Below are 20,368 nucleotides of genomic sequence, written 5' to 3' on the forward strand. Positions count from 1 at the left end.
CTCACTTCTGGATATGTATCCAAAGGAAATGAGAACAGGATATCAAAAAGATATCTGTATAATCATATTTATTGTAGCATTATTCACAATAGCCAAGATATGGAAACAAAAGTATCAGTCAGTGTATGAAGGGGTAAAGAAGATGTGGTATCTATATTCAATTGAATATTTTCAGCCATGAGATAGAAGAAAATCCTGCCATTTGTGACAACATGGATGGACCTTGAGGGCATTATGGTTCATGAGATAAGTCAAACAAAGACAAATGCTGTGTGGTATTATTTATATGTGGAATCTGAAAAAGCTGAACTTGTAGAAGCAGAGTAGAATGGTAGTTACCAGGGGTTGGGGGGTGGGGGAACAGGGAAGATGTCAAAGGGTACAAATTGGCAACTAGAAAGTGAATAAGTTCTGGAGCTCTAATACACAGCATAGTGATTATGGCCAACAATGTCGTATTATATGTTTCAAAATTGCTAAAAAAACTAGCTCTTAAATATTTTCCCACAAAAAAGAAATTATAATTATGTGGGGAGATAGAGGTGTTAAATAAAGCTGGATGGTAATCATATTGTAATATATAAATATATCATATCACCAGGTTATACATTTTAAGCTTAAGCAATGTTTTATGTAAATTATATCTCAATTAAAGACTTAAAAAAATGCAGTGTGAGGGATCTAGGTTCAAGCTGGGACACAGTAGGTACTGGGGCGTGGGTAGGGTCTTTCCCTCCTAGTGTTTTTGTTTGCTCTCTGCTCATCAATGCTCTGCTTGCTCTTCGGAGCCTCCTGTGGGGTCCTGTGTGCACCCTCCCGTGGATAGGCTGGGAGAGCAATGGGGCCAAGTGCCCTCCTGGAGCTAAGTTTCTATACCCTCTAGGCTGCAGAGGGATGACACAGAACCAACAGCAGTTCGCTGAACTACTGGAAAGAACAATTTTCACGAGAGTCTGTGCTTAAACGTGGAAAGGAATGTGTGGATGGGGAGAGGATGGTCCTAGGGAGGGAGGGAAAGGGAACCCTTAGGCCAACTGCCCTGGACAGTAGGGAGAAGAGATGGCCCAGTTCCTGGGCTAATTCATCCATCTATCTTACAACATGCTCTTCTCTTAAACTACACCAAGTGTGGTCTACATCAGCCTTGCAGGGGTCACAACAGCTGAGCCCATCTCCTGCCAGTGATTTTCTTCCTGGCCCACGATTCCCAGCACTGTAGAGTCAGAGGGGCTTCTCTGGCCCCTCACAACAGCCCTTTGCAAACAGAGTTGAGGAGCACAGTGGAAAGGGAAGGAGCCTCCCTTGGCCCTCTCAGGAATTCCTCGAGGCCAGAGCGAGGCTGAGGCTGGGATGCAGGAGGGTTTGGAGCAGTGGTATGTGACGGGCATTGTGATAGGCACTCGAGGCATGGCAGTGATCTGAAGAGGCAAAGTCCTAAGCCACAGGTAACTTATATCTGGTGGGAGAAGACAGGTAATAAACAAACACGTACATATCCATGTGATATGTTAGGCAGTGTTTGCTGTTACAATGATAAAACAAGATAAGGGAGGTTAGAGAATTATAGAGTAAGGTCGCTTAAAAAGGTTGTTCAGGGAAGGCGCACTGCTCACCTGAACAAAGTGAGGGAGACAACCGTGTGGATATATGGAAGAGGAAGGGTCCACACACACGGAGCAGCAAGTGTGGCGGCCTTGGGGATCAGCATGCTACTGGCTGTCATGAGCTGCCAGAAGGCCGTTGTAATGGGCACAGAGTAAATAAGGGGAAGGAGTGTGGGGAATAAAGTCAAAGAGGCAGCAGCAGGGGTGCCACATCATGGAGGCTGTGGGAAGAAATTTGGATTTCACATGAAGTGCAGTGGAAAGCTATGAGAGGATTTGGGGCAAAGAAATGACATTTGACTTGCATTTTAACAGGATCACTCTGGCTACTGATGGCAAATAGACCTTAGAGAGGTTAGGATATAAATAGGGTACCTGTTAAGAGCTATTGTAATTATCCAAGTAAGAAATTATCCAAGATGGGGTGTGGGCCAGCACGGTAATGGGTGAAGGTGTTAACAGGTGGTTAGATGGTAGATATAATTTAAAGGAACAGTTGGAAGGATTGGCTGAATGATTAGATATAAAAGAAAGAGAAGAATCAATTATGACTCTACGAGTTTTCAAATAAGCAAGAGTGCAGTTGCCAGTTCTAGAATCCTTTTGAGATGAATCTGAACAGATGCATTTTACCTAAGTGTGTGTATATAGGGTAGAGAGTGGACAGAGAGAGAGAGAAGGGGCTCTTTCCAGGTGAGAAACAGCAGATCAAAGGCAAAAAGCTAAAATTGCAAAAGGTCTTTTGTACCCATAGTAGGCTCACCATTGTTGAACAAGGGAAATAAGACAGTGTAAATTGTGCCTCGAGTAGCTGGAGGCTTACCTGGCATTCTTCAAAGCATCTCTACTTGACATGAAATCCCTCCCACAACAAAAGGGACTCTATAATTTGGGACTCTCTCTGGTCAGAATTACTCTTCAAAATTCTAACCCAGTAGTCAAAAGATGAGGACAAAGGGGTGTAGAATTATTATAGAAGCCCAGTACCATTTTCAAGAAACTGCTAGATGTGGAACTCAAACCTGTGGAATGCTTTTAAAGCAGCTTTTAATCTCTATTTTCTCTTCTTTTACTATAGTCACTTCCAGATGGCTTGTGTATGCTCAGTATTTCACTTTTGAAATCTGAGAGTTACCTTGTCACTCCATGCTCTTTGTATATTTTGTCCAATCTTTCTAAAAAGATTATGACTTGCAGTCAGGCTGACTTAGGTTTGAATCCTAGTTCTGTTGCATAAAACAATTATGATCTTAGGCAAATCACTTCACCTCTCTGAGACTTGATTTTATCATCTGAAAAACTGAGATAATAATGGCTATCTTATGAAGTTGTTATGAAGATTAAATGAAATAATCACCTCACATGAGCTAATGAATGTGACTTGCTGAGCACAGTGCCTGGCAGAAGACAGTCTGTGTGTGTGTGTATGTGTGTGTGTATGTGTGTGTGTGTGTATGTGTGTATATGTGTGTATATGTATGTGTGTGTATGTGTGTGTGTGTGTGTGTGTGTGTGTACACACATGACTCACCTCCCTCTCCATGCTTACTTCGGTACTAATCCAGAAATATGTAACTTTGCATTGCGGTTACCACCCTGTCCCTCATTGCTTTTTTGGCCTCGACTCTCTTCTGCTCTTCACCCAAAACTCCTATGAATCCACTTTAAAGCACTCATGCTTATCCCCACCTTCTCCAGGCTCCTACAGCCGGTCCCGTCTGCCTTGTTCACTTTGCTCTTAATCCTATACTGCCTTCACTTCTCCTCACTTGTGGTCGACTGAACTGTACGCCTCTGTAAGGTGAGCTTCTTGTCCTACATTTCTTCTGTCGCTCCATCCCACAGCAGGTCTCAGCCTTCTTAGTCATACCATGGCTCAGCTGTGTGATCATCCTTGGTACTTATAAATCTCTAATGTGACTCTTACATTACAGAAGTAATTCCTTAAAGTTGCCTTAGTGGGAACAAAAGCTGCCACTCAAGGTAGCATCAAACATATTATTAACCTACAACAATCCAGATCCAGTACTAATACATCCATTGAGTCATTCGTTGATTTACTTAACACATATTTCTCATTCCGCATACCTTCAAGGTACTAGGGATATAGCCGTGCACAAGGGTGAACTTCCTGCTCTCATGGAATTTATATTCTCCAGATTACATGTTAAAGTAAGCTGCTGCTTCTTCTTTTTTAATGCTTCAAGCTTTTATTTAAATTCTAGCTAGTTAACATATAGTGTAATACTAGTTTCAGGAGTAGAATTTAGTGATTCATCACTTACAGGTAACACCCAGTGCTCATCACAAGTGCCCTTCTTAATGTCCATCACCCATTGAGCTCATCCCTCTGCTCACCTCCCCTCCAGCAACCCTCAGTGTGTTCTCTATAGTTAAGAGTCTTTTTTATGGTGTGCCTTCCTCTTTTTTTGTTTTTCTTTTCCCTTTGTTCATCTGCTTTGATTTAAAGTAACCTTCTTTTGGAGGTGATTTTGGCACTATTTACTCCCAAGTATGTGTTCCACAAGATGGGAAAGTAAGAGTATTGCCAGTTTATAAGGAAATGGTACTATCTTTGAAGTAGATCCCTTATAGAGAACTATTAATCTGTGATATTGTAAAACAAACAAAATGAAAGAAGTTAAAGTGACTCCCCACCATCTCAGTGTTCAGTGTTAATCATTTAGTTCGATGGTGTGTGTCTTAGTTCAGGCTTCTATAACAAATCACCACAGACTGGGCAGCTTCAATAATAAGCATTTATTTCTTATAGTTCTGAATGCTGGAAATCCAAGATCCCAGTGCCAACAATAGTCAGATTCTGATGAGGCCCCTCTTCTGGGTTACAGACAGCTAACTTCTCATTGTATCCTCATATAATGCAAAGAATGAGAGAGCTCTATGGGGTCTCTTTAATAAAAGCATTAATCCCATTCCTGAGGGCTCCACCCTCATGACCTAATAAACTCCCCAAAGCCACACCTCCTAATACCATCACATCCTAGGTTAGCATTTCAACGTACAGATTTTGGAGGGACAAACATTCAGTTCATAATAATATGGCCAATCTGACTCTAAATACCAGTTTTTTATGGTAGATGATTATAAGGTAACCCCCAAAAGTCCAGCTTTACGATAAGGGAGGACCTAACGCTTTAACCCAGAGATGATTTCTTCCAATCATTTTTTTTAAAGATTTTTTTATTTATTTGAGAGAGAGAGGTAGTGAGCAGGAGGGGGAGAGGAAGAGGAAGAGAGACTCTGAAGCCGACTCCATGCTCAGCACAGAGCCTGATGCAGGGCTGGATCTCACGACCCTGAGATCATGACCTGAGCCAAAACCAAGAGTCAGACACTTAACCAAGTGAGTCACCCAGGCTCCCCTCTTCCAATCATTTTTTTAAAGCAGATGGGAATTTGCAAAAGTCTCTGTTAGAGAGACTGCTACAAACACCGTGGTCATAGTGCCTCTACAGGTCATTTAGTAAAACAGGTAGTCATGGTCACTATGCGATCCTTATCAGTGAGCCAGCTACCCCCACTGTGGCTCACCTCACACTTATATTTTGCTCATTGTAAAGTCTAGGTCTTTGAAATCAGGTCAGCTTTAAAGACGTTCTTTGTAGAAGAATGTATTTGGCAATGGAGCAATCTACCTTCACAGAGGAGTTAAAAGTTGAAGCACAGAAAGGACATCCACAGGAACAAGAGAAGGGCCGGTGCCTCTGGAAATCTTGCTGCTTCTTTTACACCTAACGATGAGATTTTCTTTTCTAGTTGTTTCTCAGGGCTCCATACCAAAGTACAAATATCTCTGGAAGGAGATTTTATCTCCTAGTATCTTGTGTTGATGATGGCAGGCTACCGACATCGAGGCCGTGCCGAGAGATTGGAGAACACTGCAAACAGCCTATCTAGTTTACAGATTTCTCACTGTATGATAGGAATGTTCAGTGGTTTGAGGAAAAAGGACTGGGGGGAATGAGAGGAGTACGTGATGATTATGTTTCTTCTCAAGAAGTAATGAAAGGGAGATAGTGTTAGTCTTTTTGGTAGAGTACTAGAAAAACACATGGCGGTAATCCTCACTCCCGCCTGCTGAAATGGAAACTGGCACTGGTAGCTGATGCCATCCGTGGTCAGGAAGGAGGTTCCATGGATGGGTCATAGACAGAGTTCACAGAAAGCAATTTCAGGTTTTCACTTGGTGGTTGATTTGCCATTTGGCTCCATTGAACGCGTTCTGAGTGGCATGAGCAGTATCCATGGTATTCACGTCTATGAGGCAGGTAGCTGGATATGTGGAGACTTGATTTAATGTAAGGAGAAAAGTAAAGGGAAAAATAAAAGGCTTAACCACCTTGCACACACAGATAGCACAGTGAATAGGTGAGGGATGCACGTATAAGTGCAACTTACACAGCTAATGAAGCCAGCACAGTCCATCAAGAAATGTGGATCAGAGTTTCACTCTTTTACTCCATCAGGGCATTAATCCTATCTGCCCCGTTACTGCCCCAAAGGGTGCTGAGTTAATGAATGTCCTCATATATGTAGAAATCTTGTAGAAACCCCAGAATCGGGCAACCAGATAAATGCAAGAGGACACATAGTCGATTGCCTTTGGGGTATCTGATTCCTTGTTGCGTTGCAAGAGTTCAGCGGTGAGCCATTCATTCGCCAAGGAGCCCTTTACTCTCTCCGGCTCATCGTGCTCTTGACTGTCATTTTTCTGTCAACCATATGAGAAAGTGGAGTGGTTTCCATATGACCTCCTGAGTCATACTATTTCTCCAGTGCTGTGCCAGTCAGGTTTTTCTGGTTCTTATTCACGTACTTCATTTTCCTGAAGCTTGTCTCCCCTTCATTACAGTGGATGTGTTTGAGAGGTCGTGTCTCAATGGCCTGTATTCAGAAGCATGGGAAAATCCTCCAAGCGTTTAATTCAGACAATTACACATGTATACTAGAAGGCTGAAATTCATGTGAGAAAAACAGGAAATTTTGATCTGCCATTTTGCCACACCTAAGGAATCATTCCTTTTCCTTTTGGGGAGGGAAGTTGGTTTTAAAAATTCGTTGTAGCCTTGTTGCAAGTCTGACATGGGTCGTGGAGTACTTCCTTAGAAGTGGCAGAGAACTGGACAAAATACAAAGAGAAATACAACAATATTACAGGGACTTGAGACATGAGTTCCTCATCCTCCACCCAAAACTACATTTATAAAACACAAATGTTTTCTTTGACTCTGCCAGAATAGACAACTTCCAAGCCATACCAGCAAAATCAGTTGTTAGGTACATCTGGAAATTCCGTTATTTGGAAACTTTGGAGTAGTAGATACCAGTAGTAGAAATTCACTATTGCCAAAGAATCATTGAGTCTTCCTAACAAAGTATCTTAGGCGAGAGTTTGGATTATTAAGTCCAGACCCTAGGAACCTGGGAATATGAAGTTTCCAGAGGAAATAATGACATAGAACATACCAACCATTGATACCCTCTCATGAAGCATGGTTTGCTGGTACCAAAGATTAATGGTCACATATGTTTTCTTTCATTCTCACCTAAGTTGCTAAAAGACATTTTGATGTCTCTTATGTTGCTGTTAGTATCCTTCATGAGTGATCTTTCCACACCTTGTGATCACATGTCACCCCTGGATTTTTTTGAGACACATAGACCGGACACCTCATTTCTTCCATCATCCCTGTCATCACCTCAAATTTTAAACATGAAATAACCTAATAACCTCTGCTCTGTACTTCTTGTTCTAATCCTGATCTTGAAACGTGGTTGTCTTCAAGTAAGAATAATGGAAAAGATATCAAGCCACGCCCATCTGAATTCTTTACTTTAGAAATCAGAAGCTAGTAACCAAAAAAAAAAAAAAAAAAAAAGTAATCATCTACAGAGTGGTAAAAAGGGAACATGACAGATTAGCTTCCAGATTTCAGGGTAAAAAAGACTTTCTTGGGTAGTAATTTCATAACATTCAAGGACCTGGAACTTTGTGAAAATACAACATGAATTTCTCCGTCATTTTCTGAAAATTATTAAGTAGTATACATTTTTCACTCCCAGGTTCTCATTTTGCAAAACTGGCTATTCCTACAGATAGAGATAGCCAAGTTTATTTACAAAAGACTTTCTTAAAAGTGTATTCACCAGGACACTATAACTACAGCTGCCATCACCCAACCTAAATGTCCTGCCCCCTCCCCTGGGGGTCATGTAGCGCACGGCCACTCCCCCCTCCATCTTGTTCTATTCTTTTCCTCACGTACTTTGGTCATAATGAACTTCTGTCAGCTCCTGTGTTACCTTGAACTCATTGTCAGATCGAACCTCCTTTGCTTTTACCTTTTCCTCATGTCTGCATTGTATTCTGTCCTTTATCTTAGCCCTCTAACATCCATCAGATCTGAAAGCTTTTCTGGAACTTTGCACATCTTTCCCTGATGCCCATATCTGATTGCTGAGGGCCTTGAGTCGCTCGCACAAGAACCAGAATTTATTACCATCTTAGCACATACCTTATGTTCTCACTTTTTTTTCTCACTTTCCTCTGCCCCAGATGATGAACTCATTTCACGAGAGAAGTATGCCAACACAAAACAGACAGTTTCCCCGTTTGATCTTATCTTGCCCCAGAATACGTATATTTCCCCCCCAAATTTTAGAAATACTTTAACCATTGCTCTTAGGTTAATATCCAGAATTGTTAACATTATCTTCTGGGCTCTACACAAGCAGGACCCTTCCCCTTCATTCCTGCACAGACCTTGTTCCCCCTACCAAGACACTGGCTACTCCCCACCTCTTCATTTCACATGGAAAAGTTGGATTTATCCTTCATGTTTCTGGGCTTGGCCTAGACAAACACCACCGATGTATGCGGGGCTCGAGGAGGGCCTCCTCACATTCACACGTGTGGCACATTCATAGCCCGAGTTCAATTGTCCTTTGGGCGACTATCTTTTCAATATGCACCTCCTAGCTACACTATCAGCTCCAAGGGACAGTGGCTCTGGCTGTCGTCCTCAAGAAACATTTGTGGTGAATCGATCTGAGCCAAACTGGAGCCAGTGTGGGAACAATGAATAAGTTAGGAAAATATGCAAGGGTTAGGAAATAACACCATACCCGGGTAGAGGGCCAGATCCTAAAAGACCTTAATTGCCACAAGTATAAACAGTTTCTACTTTATCCCGAAGACAGTGAAGATTCATCAGATATTTCAAAGCTGAAGTGATCTAATAATCTGTGTTTGAGAGAATGAATCTGGCGGGAGGTTAGAGATTTCATCTCTAAGCCAAAAAACTATTATAGTAGATTATTAAAACAACAACAACAACAACAACAACCCGACTAGGTATTTCTTCCATCCCCTGTGTGCATCCCTTTGGCAATATGGCTTTGCCGTTCTTCTTATCCCAAGTCTTTCAAGGTGAGTTTGACCACGTGACTTGCTTTGACCGATGGGGCATTAGCGACTGTGACTCAAGCATTTGCATGCTGGGGTTTGCCTGGGGCCTGACTGGGAAACCAGAAATCCCCAAGCGAGGTAGCTTAATGAAGCAGTGAATTTCAACCATGTCTTAAACTTCCTCTTCGCTGCTGTTGACACGAATAACCCCCTCCCCCTCACACCACCACTGTTAGGAATCTCACTTTAGCAAATGATTCTCAGCAGTGTGCACTAGAATCTTGAGGGGGGGGAGGAGGCCTATGTCGTGTGACTACATTTCTCAGGAGGCTGGTTCCAGCATATGTTACGGCTGCAAATTGAAAATCACTCTGCTAAGTTTCATGGATGGGTGAGTGAACAGTTAACTCAGCCTGGGGAGTTAATGGGCGCCACGAAGGAAGTGACATGTAGCCAGATCTGTGAAGAAGAATAAATATTCATCAGGTGGAAAAGTGCAGGAAAGGTATGTCAAACAAAGAGTAGAATTGCAAAGGCAAGTCTCGCATCCCAAATGACTGATTTTAAATGGTCATCTCTTTTCATTCTGTACAACTGAACATGCCCTCTGATATTCTAGGTCATGCTGGCAGAACCCTATCACCCCCAAGGAAACCTACAGAATTCACTTTGCAGTGTCTACAGTTTATAGAGAGGTCATTGAAATAAGTTGTCATGATAATCGTTGCCTTTCCTCAAGATAATCTTTATTCTCAGAAACCTGCTCCAAGCATGACCAAGTCATTTTCCTCTGAATCTCATTCCCCGGAGCAGGTTCCATGCAGATAACAATAGGATCTGTGACCATTGTTTTATCTGCGTTCACAGTCAGTTTCAATAACTCTAGAATCATGTTAACTTCATGATTGAATCTCTTCCTGATTGTGCAATCCCTGTTCACGGTCCTCTCATAAAAATCCTGATATCGATCAAAAGCTAATGCATGTCCCCCACTTTTTGAAAGTTCATGGTGCCGCTTTACTTTTACCAAAAACAACAAAACAAAACAACAAAACAAAACCTACATTAGTATCTGTTTTCTCTAAGTGAAAGAAATCCAATGAGGATTTTCGCTTTTCTGAAAAAAAAAAAAGAAAGAAAGAAACAAAAGGTGCAAAGCAAAAAGCATTCAGCATTTGCTTGGCAGGGAGCATTGGAGAGGCGGTGTGCACCCCGAGCGGAGAGAGGGGCCCCGTTGCGCTCCTTCCCCGGGAACTGCACTCAGCATCTCACCATGTAGCCGCCAGAGCTGTGAACGGGGTCTGGGAGCATCTATGCTTAGCCCCATTTATTCTGTGCATCTGTTAGCGAGAGATGTCCTCAGATGTCAGAAAAGCCAAAGAGGTTATTTTTTAGGTCTGGGCATGCTCAACATTTTTTCCATATAAATTAATGGTATATGCTTCTTAGCTTACACCATTTTGGCTTATGGAAGGTTTCCTAGGACTGCTTTACTTTTGGATAGCAGGGGGATCTCTGTACCTGGTTCTCATCCATACAGAATTTTTGGCATTTTCCTTAACAGATACACATACTCCCTCAGACCTTAACGCGGAGTAAGTCTCCGAAGGAAATGATTGCCTTCAAGTGCTTCTGTAATTCATTTCAGTAGAGCATACAGAACACTTTCCCCACACATAATAGGATTAATCTTTAAAAGCATCATCTTCTACAAGCAGGTGCAAACCTTTGTCTGCCCTCAGGGAAAGACCAGCCAATGAGAGATTATTCTGGTGACGTAATGCTCGTTAACTTACTCTCTTGCAGACACGATGGGGGAAGACGCGCTTCGGAGCAGCAGACGTATTGGATTTAACTCTTTCTCACATGACTAATTTTAGCTCACAAGCCACTTCTGACATTTCATAAACATGTCACGTAGGACAGCCCTGAGGTAGTTATGCAAAATCATGAGACGAGAGAATTTCTTTTGAGCACTGGCACCTGTACCCACTGGCATTTGCCAATGATAATTCCCTACCTTTCTTGAGACATCAGTACTTCTATACCCTGGTTCTTATGTGAATCGACGATACATAAACTCTAGCCAGCAGCAGATAAACTTATATTTCTTTCTCAGATATAGATTTTCATGAAAATCAAATCAAAAGGGATAGAGACCTTCTATGTTTTTTTTTTCCCATCAAACTCATAATGGTTGACCTCTCATGACTGTGTACAAACTTAATTTTCATATTCATCCACTTTATTTCAAAGATTAAAAAAACTTGAAAACAGTATTTGAATAGCCAGGTACGTTCATAGTGATATAATCTGCTTAGTGAGTAATGGACGGGGCGCCGCTGATGCAGCTGAATGCTTACGAATGTCCAGAGAAGCCCTAGCGGGGCCGGGTGGCGGCCCACTACCCATCACGTAGTGCACTTCTCTGAACAGTGGGCAAGACAAGATAAACGTGGGTTACTTCCTACCAGGCAAGTGTGCAAAAAAGCAGACACAAGCTACAGATATCAGGCAGGTGTGATCTCGTGCAACAGCTCTTCCCCATCCCTCTCCCTCCACCCCAAACCTCACTTTTTTGAGCCAAAGAATGCAATAGTAAGCATATTGTGAACACATAATTTGGAAGAGGAGTGTCATGATCCCTGAGCAGACCAGTGGTTTATCTGATCTGACGCCCAGGAAGTAAGCAACTCAGACCGCTCAGCCAGCTGTGTAATTCGAAGTGCTGGATGGAATTCAGAGATGATGAGCTGTGAGTACTCAGAGTAAAAATGTAGGAAAGTCCCTTTATTAGAACTTTCCTCCTTGTTTCTTTTTTCAGACTCTCCTCCAAACCCTTGAGAAAAATGAGTTAATTTTTGGCACATGAGACTTTCTTGGGACTTTTCTACTTATTCAGGTCATGGTAATACTGTTGCATTGGGATGGGGTGGAATTCTGGAGCCGTAGAATGCTTCAAACCCGGCTCTAAATAGCGTCTCTATCATATAAGGGAGTGGTAAGTCACTCTCACTTCAGGGAGACACACTTTCTCCATCTATTAAAATGAAATAATAATTCCATAGGAATTACTAAAATAATATTTATAAAGTTCTTGGCAGATAGCAGGTATTCAATTGATTCACTTGACTATGATTATTTCTATTTTTTATACATGCATAATTCCAAGCCACTTTACCTTTCAAAGTTGAAAACCACATTATATAAAATGACTATTTACCCACAGCAGATTCCCTAACATGGTGAATTTTATCTACCTTTTGATTGTGAAATGAACCATTTTGTTTTCCATTAAAGATTTAATTTGTACATATCATTCAGTAGTCTTTTATTTTTAGCCATTAATATTTCAGAGTCAGTACTTCATAAATACATGATTTTAAATATTATCAGAATAAAGAGTAGTAGCATAATACATTTTTCTAGAGATCCATTGATATTTTAAGGGCATGGCTTTTCCAATTCTATATTAAAGGTCCTGGAAGGGACTGGTAAATTAGTAGCTTGAGGTTTTCAGTAAATTAACTTGAACTAAATTGTTTGTATCCACTGACACATTCCTGCAAATTGACTTTAGATTTTAAATTTCAAGGGCTTGGGACACCTGGGTGGCTCAGTTGGTTAAGCGTCTGCCTTCAGTTCAGGTCATGATCCCAGGGTCCTGGGATCTAGTCCCACATCAGGCCCCTTGCTCGGCAGGGAGCCTATTTCTCCCTCTGCCTGCCACTCCTGTTTGTGGGTTCTCTCTCTCTCTCTGACAAATTAATAAAGAAAATCTTTAAAAAATAAAAAAAATAAATAAATTTCAAGGGCTATTTAGTTCACTTTATCCGAATTTACTGAATGCCTGACCTATATGTGGAGAGACCCTTAGATTAAACCCAGTGGTGACAGCACCAGCTGTGAAGGCTGGGCTGCTACCATCCAGCTGCTTGAGCCTAGTGAAGGGGCAGACAGCACAGGGTGTTAATTTCCATAACAGAGTTATGTATAAAGTTACTGGAAACACAGGTGATGGGGCTTTTAATTCAACATTGAAGCGGTGAGGGGCGCCTGGGTGGCTCAGTCGTTAAGCGTCTGCTTTCAGCTCAGGGCGTGATCCCGGGGTCCTGGGATCGAGCCCCGCATCGGGCTCCTTGCTCTGCTGGGAGCCTGCTTCTTCCTCTCCCACTCCCCCTGCTTGTGTTCCCTCTCTTGCTGGCTGTCTCTCTCTGTCAAATAAATAAATAAATCTTAAAAAAAAAAATCCAAAAAACAAAGAAAAAAACATTGAAGGGGTGAGTTTTTGAGAAAAATTATAGCCAGGTAACATTTTATTGGCTTTTAAAGAATAATAAGGAGATTCTTATCTGGATAAAGTAGAAGAGTATTCCAGGTGGAAGGACTCGCTGGAGCAAAGGAGGAAAGGGTTGGTAATTCATAGCTCTCTGTGAAATGGCTATTGACCTAGCCTAGTGTTTGACATTGGATGGGAGTGCGGCGAGGGAAAGGGAACGTTCATGTGTAGAGGGGCTGTTTGGGAAACTAATCTATTACTTTCCAAATCATAAGTATTTGTATCTTGTCTTTGTTACATACCATGAGAAAATTGACAATACACACTAGCTGGATTTTTTTCTTTTTTGTGATGTCTTTAAGCCTATTTGGATGTAAGTAAAAGAATACTATTCCTGGGGCGCCTGGGTGGTTCAGTCGTTGAGCGTCTGCCTTTGGCTCAGGGCATGATCCCAGGGTCCTGGGATCGAGCCCCACATCGGGCTCCTCCGCTATGAGCCTGCTTCTTCCTCTCCCACTCCCCCTGCTTGTGTTCCCTCTCTCGCTGCCGTCTCTCTCTCTGTGTCAAATGAATAAAAAAAATAAATAAATAAATAAAAAATACTATTCCTTTGCTCTTCCTCTGATTAAAAAAAAAATTCTAATGTACTAGTAAACTTCAAATAAGGTAAGTGTAAATTTTACAAACCCTACTTTGAGAAGGCAATATAAATTGTACAAAAATAATACCTGAGGGGGCGCCTGGGTGGCACAGCAGTTAAGTGCCTGCCTTCGGCTCAGGGCGTGATCCCGGCGTTATGGGATTGAGCCCCACATCAGGCTCCTCTGCTATGAGCCTGCTTCTTCCTCTCCCACTCCCCCTGCTTGTGTTCCCTCTCTCACTGGCTGTCTCTATCTCTGTCAAATAAATAAATAAAATCTTTAAAAAAAAATAATACCTGAGATCTAGAAAATGTCTGTTCGTTTTGATTCCTATAGAAGCATACATGAGCAAACTTGTAAAGGGCCATACGTCTAAGTACCACGTGACTAATAATATCAGAGTATGCGTTAAAGTAGTATTGTCTATGCTAACTTTGTGAAAGAGTTATCTGGGAAAACTTCATTGTTCATATTCACACAGCGAAGCAAAAAACCAGCAGGTCAGAGCATGGGGCCATTCACGTGTAATAATGTGGGTGTGAAAACATTCTTAAATAAAACTTGCTGAAAGTTCTCGGTCATTTTCTTTGAGTCTATTCACTGCATAAGAAGTCTACATACCTTAGAACAGGACTATGTGTATATGCTTAGTAATTCAAATATGTTTGGTGATTTTTATTAGACGTGCACTGGAATGTATTATCCACACATAAATGACGCTGTTGTTAGAATAGGAATTTATCAATTTAACAAATGCTGTGTGCTGAACTGTCTGTATCCTGGTCCCCCTTTGTGACCAATATCATGTATCTTAGAAGTAGTTAACTAGCATTACGGGTAGTTGGATCCCTCGTGGGTTATAGATTTTCATCATGTAAAACCAGCTGCCTGGAGATTCAACCTACCGTCTTCCCCTGATTAGATCACACACGCAGGGTTGTTTGTCTAAGTGTGTGAGTGTGTATAGGCTACCTCATTCTAAAAATGTTTCAAGGTTGTCAGAGTTATATGTGTAATGCAGGAAAATCCACTCTATTCCCTTAAATTCATTAGACAAGGAAGCTGTTAGACCCCTGTGGCTCTAATGCCATGGCGGCCTATGTAAGCAAACCAAAATCTAAGCCTGTAAATGCCTCAGGGTTACAAAGTCAAAACCTGAGGACAACCAGTCACAAACAGCCAATTAGGCTTCAAGTGATAGCCGATCAGCGATGACCTTGCTTTGCTTCCACCTCTTAAGAGTCTCTCGCCAGCTCCCTGTTGGTTGCTTCCAGTTTGCGGCTGTCTGATGCAGATGGATAAATGCTCAAATAAACTCTTAAAAACTTTTGGGTGCCTGGCTGGCTCAGTCGGTAGAGCACGTGGCCCTTTTTTTTTTTTTTTAAGATTTTATTTATTTATTTGAGAGAGAGAGAGAGAGACGAAGAGGGGCAGAGAGAGAGGGAGAAGCAGACTCCCCGCTAAACAAGGAGCCCGATGTGGGACTCGATCCCAGGACCCTGGGATCATGACCTGAGCGGAAGGCAGATGCTTAACCAACTGACCCACCCAGGGGCCCTGAGCATGTGACTCTTAATCTCGGGTTTATAAGTTTGAGCCCCATGTTGGGTGTAAAGATTACTTAAGAAAAAGAAATCTTAAAAAAAATGTTTTATATGCCTCAATTTATCTTTTAACTAGTTATTTAAAACTACGAAATTCTCGGAAAAATTTAAAAATAAAGACGGCTTTCTGTTTTCTCCATCAGCTGTTAAGAAGAAGGCTAGCTTTATCACTCCGGTTCCTGGAGGTGTGGGACCCATGACCGTGGCAATGCTTCTGAAGAACACGCTTCTGGCAGCTAAAAAACTCATTTACTAGACCGCATGAAGGAATCAGGCAAAATGAAGTCATGCTATTTATTTATTTGACAAAGGGCAAACACCTTTATATTTTACTACAAAGCTATTTATTTCTACATCGTATTTATTTTTTCATGGATGGAATCATTGTGGATCAGATGATTCATACAACTCGATGCGTTTCCTGCTAATGGATTTTGAGTTTTAGGGGAAAAAAAGAAATAACAAACAATTCCAGTGAAAACTTTGCTAACAGTGGTTTATTTTGTGAATGTTCGTAATATTAAACAACAAAGGGCTCATCATAAATGAATATATTTTTGACAGAAATATCGCACACAGTATGTTTTCAATAAATGTTTTGTCGGCTAAATGGGCGCCCTTGTTTAAAATGTAATTTAGACTTTGACATAAGCAGGCTCAATTTTTATATATTTTGTGTTTATCATATGCTGAAAAAGAGCTTACTTGCTAAAAGAAAGATAAAATATTAAAAGTAAAATCTTGATCGCATGTATCTAGCACATGGATCCTGCAAGCCATCTTAAGGAGAAATGATACTCTATTCAAGGAAAGAAAAGTAAACAAAAATGGCAAAAAATGCAGTGTTGCTTAGAAAGGTAATGATCATTTCAAATTGTGAATGACTACTTGCCATAGTAAAAATGTAATAAGAATATGTTAGGTTTACATGTAATTTCTTTCTTTTTCTAGGAAAATATTTGGATAGTACCTTCCTTGAGGACTAATGGAAAATCCAAAACCAAACATACAAAATAAAACTGTGATTGTGTTTTATCACACATATTAGAAAAATACGATATAGTATGAGCGAGGACTTCATTAAAGAACGAATGTTGGGTTGATTCACAGATTGGGAAATTAATAGGAAACTAAGACACTTACGATGTGCGGAAGCTAAACCTAGGCTGGAACTAAAAATCTACTGCTTTGTGGCCCACAGGTCTTCCCTCTTCTGTATGGCGATTGGTTCTCAGAGTAGATGTCCAGTTTCTAACACAATTTAAATTAGGAAATACACAGGAATGTCAGTTGAAGGCTATTTCGGCACCACCCTAAACACGCACTTGTATTGTTTTCATGCCCAATCCCCGTGTGTATTTATGTGCCAACAATGATTCTTACCCAGTGCATGTCTTTATCAGTGTGTGTTCCTGATCAATTGTGTGCAAGTGACTAGATACTTATAATTAATATTTCAACTGTATAATAAAAGCAATTTGAAGAACGCCTGTCTTCTTTTTTTCCTTAAGATATTTATAAGTTTTTTGTTCATATATTTGTTACCTATTTCTTTTGTGTGTGTGTTTCAAGTTTTTATATAAATTCCAGTTAGAGTTAACATACAGTGTGTTAGTTTCAGGAGTAGAATTGTTACCTATCTCTTTACAGCATGCTGGGGAAATGTACAGGTTTCTTAAACATGCAAGAAAAGGTTCTATAGCCCATTCCACAATCAGTCCAGACCAATCTTTGTCTAATAACCCCGACAGAAGTTTAAATTCAAAGCTCACAAGCAAACATTTCAGAAAGGGCCTATTTTATTCTCAAGGGCCCCAAATTCCCCAAATAGACAAAATGACCCAAAATACATGTACATGGAAAATGTAAAGTCCTCGGTTTTGAGCCTACCACCCCCAACCCTTCAAAATACAGGAGGAATAATTTCGGGAAAGTTTCTGCCCCTTGTCTAAGCTAAAATTCAGGAGGGAATCTTTCTAGAGACTATAACACTGGAAAAGAAAAATTGTTCTGACATTTATTAAAAATGTGAGGAAGACTTTATCCAAGACTATTGCAATGGCATCTAGACTATTGCAATAGAGAAGATTGAACTCAACTCCAAATACAGCAAAGACAGCTATGGATCTATATCCAATGAGCAGAGTAAGGGGATCAATTGGTAGAAAATTACTATAAGAGGAAATTGATTATGTATCAAGGGTAAGGGGATTCTTGCTTAACTAGCTTACCAGGATTCTTGCTGAAGGCAGGCCAGATTTCAAGGGTGGGGCATGGGATCTTGATCAGATATGGGGGGGGGTCTCCATAAATTGACTTAGCAGCATTCTTTGCTTAAACTGGCCTCAGCAGGCCTAGTCGAGAAGAAGACTCAGAGGAGTCTGACTGAAGTCCAGTCAAGAAGGAAGCCTTTGTCAACACATAAAGGAGATGAAGTTGGTTCGTTGGTACCATGACTTTATTTATGGATACTTGGGGTGAGTAAAAGATAGACATAGGACAGCTGTGCAGAGGGGCTTTGGAGAAGTCACTTTCCTTCTCCTGCAAGTACCTATAAAAAGGACCCTGAAGAACGAAGGGGATTGAACAATTATACAAAGATAGGGAGGTGAGAGTGAGTTTGGCATGTACATAGGACAGCAGGAGTCGGACTAAAATGGAGGGTGTGTGTTGGCGAGTGCTGGAAATCCCGCTGGGTGAGCATACAGAGCTGGACTTAGAGAGCGCCTGGGTAATTCAGACCAGGTTTGCCGACTTAGGAGAACTGCGGTTAGAGCCGAGAAGATATTATCATTGATTAACATGAGAAAGTTATAAAGGGGAGCCGATTTTGGAGAAGAGATTATGTTCAGTTTAAGAGTGTCAGGTGATGACGTAATACATAAATAGAAGTCCTGAGAGACGATCAGTCTGGGAAGAGACTTGTGATGAAAATGTAGGACTCAGTACTGTAGACTAAGCACTAACTCCCTGACCTTGTTGACCATTCTACACACCCGGCGTCTCTCTACTCTGCTGTATGGAGTAATGGCTCTTTAAGAGAGCACCCAGCGTGTGTTACATGCTTTACTTTTTTTGTTTTTCTGGACAATCTCCATTTGATAGATGAGGCAATTGACTCTTGGGGTTATTGAAAAGCCTCAGCCAGGGCCATAGGGATAGTGGACATGGAATTGGAACGCAAAACAAGGTCCGGGATGATGAGAGCCAGAGCTCACTCTCTTGTCATGACACCACGCTGCCTCCCTCAGTGCCCTCGCCCACCTGGAATCCTTTCTCTTATTACACATCTAAATCTTCCTTGCTATTCCAGGTTCACTTCAAATGAAACTCGTCCATGAACACTGACATGAGAATTTGACGAAGTCCCACCCGGACTCTCACAGCCATTTCTGCACACAGCCATGGCACTTCTCAGCTCCTTCCCAGTTCTATAGTTCTGTGTGTGCTTTCCATAACTCCCTTCAGTACCTTGAAGTCAGAGTCCATGCATGTCTTGTCTATTTGTCTTGCTAACATCACATCCAGCCCAGTGCCACGGATGTTGCAGGCATTCAATATTGAATGAATGAATGAATGAATGAATGAATGAATGACTGGTAACTGCATCCATGAGAATTACAGAATAAGTTTAGAGAGAGATAAGGCAATGGACTGATGACCATTTCCTGCCAATGTTAGCAACAGATTTTTGTTGAGTTAGTGAAAGAGCAAGAAAGAAGGCAAAGAAAGAAAAGGAAGGGAGGGAAAGGGAAGACACTTTCAGAGATGCTTATGACAAGAGAGAGATGAGTAAATTAAAAAGACAGAAAAAGTGGCAGAAGGGAAGAATGACAGTGGAGTGTTCTTAGCCTTCTTTCCCCTTTCTCTTTCCAACGTGCTCCAATGTGTATCAAGAATGAATGAAGATACCAGAGAGGCAATCTTACAATGCCTGTTCCCCCACTCTTCAGGATTTGGGAAGGGACTTTTTGTGAGAGGACTGAAGAAGCGAAGGCAGGGGACTCTCTTAAAGAGAATGTAAGCGGAATCCATTAGTATGAGTCCCAGAGGAAAGACACGTGTGGGCTGCCTAGAGCTATTTTCTGATGTAAGTCTTCAGGAAAGTGGCAGGCGAGTTTCTGTGTTATGTGGCCTAATTCACCAGAGTGGGGAAACATCAGGAAAGAGCACGGGCCCCTCCTTTCAGCCCCAATGTGAGTGAAAGCCACAGTTGATTTAATATTTAGATTCTTAGGATAGAAGTAATTTATTTAAAGTTTGATTTTAGGAGCTAATTCAGAGAATTCCTCTGAGATCAGTATACGTATTCTTACCAGAGAACACAGCTGGGGAAGTAGAAAGGACATGGGATCTCGAATCTGAACACGGATTAGAGTCCTGACTGTCAGGCATGTCTTTTGGTATGTCGCTCTTTTGAGTCTCCATTCCTCAGTTGTCATAAGGGAATAGAAACAAGGCCTATTGTTCATGTCTTTATTCACTCAAGATGGATTCCTTAGGTACATACCATATGTTAGGCACTGGATTTGTTGGGGCCAGGATTGCTGAAGAAATAACTGAGATGTGAACGAAAGCCTTCTGCAAAATGCAAAGCACTATGCAAACTCCAGTGAACCGTTAACAACCAAGACGGCTGTTGTACTATGTCCCGGTCTTACAAAGAAAGATATTTAACGTTAGTCCTAGTATCTCCCTCCAACAACTGCAACTGGTCATAGTGGTTTATTTAACCCTTTGCAAATATTCTTCTTATTAAATTCACAGCAGTAGTACAGAGGATGATTATTTGACTTATGTATACTTCAAAT

The 20,368-nt window shown here is 41.3% G+C and overlaps 1 protein-coding gene across 3 annotated transcripts in view; it reads left to right on the forward strand.

The window, feature by feature from the left end:
- MTHFD2L (methylenetetrahydrofolate dehydrogenase (NADP+ dependent) 2 like) overlaps positions 1-17,043 on the forward strand; it is a 124,533-nt gene extending 107,490 nt beyond the window's left edge. For all 3 annotated transcript variants that reach the window (XM_044388184.3, XM_044388185.3, XM_044388186.2), the window contains one exon: positions 15,701-17,043. In XM_044388184.3, the coding sequence (XP_044244119.2) occupies positions 15,701-15,813 (113 nt within the window). In that variant the 3' untranslated portion in view covers positions 15,814-17,043. The remainder of the gene's footprint in view (positions 1-15,700) is intronic.
- The last annotated feature ends 3,325 nt before the right edge of the window (positions 17,044-20,368 follow it).

The sequence above is a fragment of the Ursus arctos genome, unplaced genomic scaffold (assembly GCF_023065955.2).
Source record: "Ursus arctos isolate Adak ecotype North America unplaced genomic scaffold, UrsArc2.0 scaffold_9, whole genome shotgun sequence".
Lineage (NCBI taxonomy): Eukaryota > Metazoa > Chordata > Mammalia > Carnivora > Ursidae > Ursus > Ursus arctos.